The sequence below is a fragment of the Mus pahari genome, chromosome 10 (genome assembly GCF_900095145.1).
Source record: "Mus pahari chromosome 10, PAHARI_EIJ_v1.1, whole genome shotgun sequence".
NCBI classification, from domain to species: domain Eukaryota; kingdom Metazoa; phylum Chordata; class Mammalia; order Rodentia; family Muridae; genus Mus; species Mus pahari.
Window position 1 is genome coordinate 31,261,970 of NC_034599.1, and position 5,607 is coordinate 31,267,576.

A 5,607-nucleotide genomic window follows, 5' to 3' on the forward strand; every position below is an offset into this window, starting at 1 on the left:
ATATATTCATATTTTAATTAAATTTTGTGAACAAAACAAAGTTTATGTGAGTGTACAAGGTGAGGAACAAGGATCCGGTCATCTCCTGCATTTCCTTACTCCCGTCCCTTTTTCAGTCAGTGTCATCTAGAAACTTGGTGGCCGGCCAATAAGTTCAGAGGTAGATATTGATTTTAAAAATAGAGTTTATTTCTAGAGTAATTAAAATATGGCTGTGAATGTAGAAAAAAATTGTCTAAGTGTGCAATTTTTAGAGTAAAGTCACTTAAGCACTAGAGCTTGTGTTCAACTTTGTGAAAATTCAACCAAATTAGGCTTTATATTTGACTAGCTACACCAGGGGGAAAACTTACAATTTTAAGCACTTTAACTCAAAAAAGCTTTATAATTGGTCAAGCCCTTGTGCAGCACATATACCAAAACTGAAAATATAGTACATACATTAACATACACATTTTTCTGGCTGGCCTCATTCATGAACCAATCAACTGTACATGGTCTGTGTTTATTCATCCTTACAATTAAATAGGCAGAGAAGAAAATATTTTGGTTGCGATGAAACAAACTTTTGACTTTTCAAAAGTGATACTACTACATGGGAATAAAAACTGGCAAACTCAAGTATCCCAAAACTTGGTTTCAAATCCAGACAATTTAAACACAGCTAGAGAAATACCTAATGAATTTGATCCATCCTTTCCCCAAGGCATTACATACAATTAAAATTCAGTAGTATTTGTATGCCAAACACTACAAATCAGAAGATGTTTGGGTAATGGGAAGAAAACTCTTCAACAACTGTTGTTTGCAGTTTGCAGAATAGGAAAACCTTCTCTAGGAAGAAAATGTCACATAGCAGCACTCTATTCACCAGGAATGTGCAGAGCTGACGGCTTCATCATGTGACAGGAAACCAAACCTTCTGGCTGCTCACAACATCACTGAGCTTCCCTTTAATCTTCAGGAAGTGTCTCTTGAACTCTAATCCATCACCCTATTTTAGGAAAAATATTTTAAAAATATAAAAAAGATTGTATCAAAAGAGCACATTCTCATTCCTGATCAGAGAAACAAACACCCTTCAATATGTCCGGTTCTTCTTTGCCTCCTCTCTGTTCTTCTCTGAGAATACTGGATTGCAGGTATGCACCAACAATCCAGCTTAGTTATGCATTCCACATGAATCTGACTTGTTTGAACAGGATTTTATAATAATTTATGGGTTTTATTAGAGAAGAAACCTTTAACTATATCAAAAATCTAGAAAAGAATTATTTCAACCAGTCTCCCACATACAGAACATTTTCTAGAGCCACACATAAACTATCAGAAAACAGACATTATATTGCTTTGGTTTTAATACAGAATAGACTTTTAAACTAAAAATAATAGGGAAGCAAAATGATAATATTAATCACAAAATCTGTGAAGCTCATTATATATGTTCAAGTTTTTAATGTCATAACTTTTATTTAAAATAATAGTAGGTATTCTGTACATAGGTTATGTTCTTCTAGCTGGGCTGCCTAGTCTGGCCTCAGTGGGAGAGGAAGTACCTGGCCTTGAAGAGACATTTATGCAGGGTGGGTATGGGGAGCCCCAGGGGGCCCCCCACCCTCTCAGAGGAGAAGGGGAGAGAGAGATGGGGAAGGATTTGGGAGAAGGGCAGTGAGCAGGGTGTAAAGTGAATAATTAAAAAAATAGATATTATATATGGATCAAAATAATTTAGTATTCCAAAATATTATGAATTGTAAGTGTCAAGAGGTATAATTTAAATTTTTCTGTTAGTTTACGTTTATCTGTATATATTACAAAAAAAAAAAAAAAAAATTTAGGTAGAACAGAGTCCCATGTAGGGCTGGTCTGAAAACTGGTTGAATTTCTGATAGTTCCACCTATTGAGTGCTGGAAATATAGGCAGGTATTTCCACACTTGGCTTTATCTGTGCAGAGGATCCAATCTCAGAGCTTGTGCACACTAAAGCAAGCACTCTACAAACTGTAATTCATCCCAAACCTTCAAAATTTTTATACTAAGGAAGATGTAGGGGAGCAGGAGAGAAGGGGGAGACAGAGAGAAACAACCAAATAATATTTTAGGAAAACAGATGATAGCAAAAGTCAATGTTTATAACACTAAATGAAAAAAAATCAAGTTATAATATATTTACAAATGCCAACTAACTAGTTACAATATATTCATGTGGATATACTCCAAAACTTTCTGAGGAAGTCTGAAACCACATAGGATGGAACTTTACATGGCATATACCATATGCATTCCTATGTATACACAGCTAAATCTATAAATATGACATAGTAAGAGTAATACAGTTAGTAGTAAAATAGAACAATTATAACAATAGTCTATAATAAAATTGCCAGCATTACCACCCTTACCCTTTGGAGCCATTACTAAAGCTACCACAAAACAAAAAGCATATAATACTTCCACAGTTAATACGAAAACCAAAATTAAGTGACAGGCTAGATAGATTAGATAGATAGATAGATAGATAGATAGATAGATAGATAGATAGATAGATAGATAGAGACAAAGAGAGAGAGAGGTGGACCACTGTAAATAAAATATAAAGCCATTTTGAAAAGCTACATAGAAATATTTCCATAGAAAAATACTATGAATAAAATATATGAAAAAATACCTTAGAAAGTCGGAAGTCAACCAGTATCTTCTCATCCATTTCTACCAAATTTATTTTGAAAATCAACTTATTGTTTCTTCTATCAGTTGTTGATACAGTAACCTAAGGCAATAAAAAATAAGGTCAAGCCACATACACACATGAACAGAAAATAGTCTTAACAATTCTTGGTTAACAGAGTATCACGAAGAACACTATACATTTCAAGGCTGGAGAGATGGCTCAGGTTAAAAGCACTTGCCACGCTCTCCTCCAGAGGGCCTTGGGCCCACTCCTGGCACCCATGTCAGGGGCTCTCAGCCACCGATGATTCTAGCTCCATAGGATCTGATGCTTCCACAGACACTGACATACACATGTACGCCGTCACAGTCTTTACATATAAGCATAAAATTAAAAAATAAATAAATAAACATTACCAAAGAAAGAAAGAATGTTGTCTCTCTCTCCAACCTAAACCAAGCTGTAAGTTAGAACTTTAGTCTAAGTGAACTTTTAGTTAAAAAAAAAAAAAAAAAAAAAGTATTTTAGCAAAGAAGAATTGAAAGAAAAATCAATCAAAAGGAATAAGAATAGAATGAAGACTGGAAGTGTAGCTTAGTAGTAAAGCACTTGCCCAGCATACACAATGCCTGGGTTCAATCCCCAATACTGTAGCCAATCAATCAGTCAAATATATGAGAAAGAAAACAATATTATTACAGTACAAGAAGAGCTGGGCATGGTGGCAAACACCTTTAATCCCAGCATTCAGGAGGCAGAGTAAGCAGATCTCTGTGAGCTCCAGGTTAGCTGGCTCTACAGAAGGAGTTTCAGAACAGCCAGGGCTCTGTTACACAGAGAAACCCATCTCAAAGAAATAAAAAAACAAACAAAAAAACAATACAAGAAAGACAATGAGAAGATATTTGAGGCTGAAAAACTAGAACAACGATGAGACGATAGTGTCGGAAAGTACCTCTAAGCAGCTCAGGCAAGATGACTGATGGGAGAGAAAGAGGGCAGCCAAGAGCCTGCACCAAGACCCCAAACAGGGAACTGATATTTTTAGAACGCTCGCTTATCACTGATAACTTTTACTCAAATATTTAATTTTCTATGGGAAAAGAAATACCAAAAACTAACAAAACCTACCTGGTTCATACAACTCTTCTTCCACTGATAGCCCAACTTCTCAAAGGTCTCTTTCAGGCATTGGTAAGATTTGTCTGCATCCAATTTAGTAAAGAATCGTGTCATCCTTTTGACCAAGCGCTGCCAGGGGTTCTGTACATCAGAGAAGAAAACTGAATAAATCCAGTGTGACCAGTTTATAGTAATTAGTCTGAAATTCTTTTCTTTAGCTTAGGCTTCTTCCCCTTAATGGCCTCCTCTAATTATTTCTTACTTATCCAAATAATATGTATCAACTAAAAGTATTAATACCATATACCTATGATTTAAGACAACAAAAATAAAAAGCAAGTTATTTATTTTAAAAATCAAGTTCCTTACCTGTGAAGATCCAGGGGTACCAAGTAACTGACTGTTTACAAGCATATGCTCAGGACACGTAGGCTGGGAAAAACTGATGCCCTGAACCAGTTTGTCCACGTTCGAGGGACCGGTGTCCCACAAGGAAAGCCCTGTCCTCGGCTCTGGCTGGGAACTAGAGAACTTCATGGTTTCTTCACTGAGACATTAAAAGAGAAGAAAAGTATGGCTTCAATTCTCTGTTTTTAAGGTGGCTTCATACTAATTATTCATTTTTGTGTTTGTTGTTTGTTTATTTGAGACAAGATTACATCTTGTTGCCTAGATTGGCCTGGCCTGGCCTTGTCTATCCTCCTGCCCCAGCCTTCCAATTAGCAGTTACCTGGGACTATAAGTGTATAGAGTACAGAGTCAAACTAAAAATGTCTTTAAATAAAACCCATTAAGATTTTCTTGTATCACACAATCATTCTCATTTTGGTAAAATTATTTGCATTATTAAGTAAAATATATACATGTTTTATTCTCTGTGGGGAATAATTACATTTAAGAAAAGGGCTTACAATCTGCCAATCCATGGTAGTACAAACTTGTAATCACAACACTCAGGAAGCAGACACAGGAAGATCAATACAAGTTATACAAGTTCAAGGCCAGCATGGGCTACCCAGTTCCAGTTCAGTCGAGGTTACCTCAAAAAAAGAGAGGGGGGTTAATTTTTGTAAGTCTTACCTGGAACCATTATTTACTGGAGAAAAGTCCAAATTGGAATGAATGTGTTTAGAGAATCCACTAGAAGACTCTGACATACCACCTGATGTGGCACGTGGCCTCTTTGCTCCTAAAAAAAGGGAACAAATATAAATCTTCTATTTAAGTATTTAATCCAACTAGCAATTTGAATAAATAAATCCACATCTAAATCCATTTATTGAATGCAAAATAATATAAACATTTTTTTCTTAAACAATTTTATGTTTAAATAAAGGAATGTTACACTAATGCTTCACAAAGGCCACAATCTTAATGCTATATTTTATGGGTAACATGATGTTCAACAAAAGACCAGCTCAATGACTAGAACTTTTAAAAATTTTTAAATAACGCAGTAAAGAACGACAGTTAATACAGAATAAGGCCCTCAGCTAGACTACATCAGGCCATGCTACTTGTCTCCTCACACTTTCTAAGAAAGAATTATTTCGAAACTTCTGTTCTCTTCTGAAATTGATAACACCCACCATTCCACTACTTAGCATGATATACTATCCTATATTTATAAAAATTAATGTCAACAGACATAAAATAACACAGTATCACTACCAAATTTGCAAATATACTTCTTATGCCTCTCTTACACATACACATAGACACGTGCGTGCGCACGTGCACACACACACACACAGACACACATTCTCCCCCTCTCCTCACCCCCTCCCCCACTTCTCTTCCCTCCCTCCCTCTC

The 5,607-nt window shown here is 35.8% G+C and overlaps 1 protein-coding gene across 1 annotated transcript in view; it reads right to left on the bottom strand.

The window, feature by feature from the left end:
- Positions 1–5,607, bottom strand: part of Chek1 (checkpoint kinase 1) — a 17,755-nt gene continuing 12,148 nt past the window's right edge. Inside the window, exons 9-13 of the mRNA XM_021206172.2 lie at positions 4,875–4,983; positions 4,164–4,341; positions 3,804–3,935; positions 2,670–2,771; positions 1–994 (exon numbers count right to left, since the gene is read on the bottom strand). Coding sequence (XP_021061831.1) covers positions 899–994; positions 2,670–2,771; positions 3,804–3,935; positions 4,164–4,341; positions 4,875–4,983 — 617 coding nt within the window. The 3' untranslated portion in view covers positions 1–898. The remainder of the gene's footprint in view (positions 995–2,669; positions 2,772–3,803; positions 3,936–4,163; positions 4,342–4,874; positions 4,984–5,607) is intronic.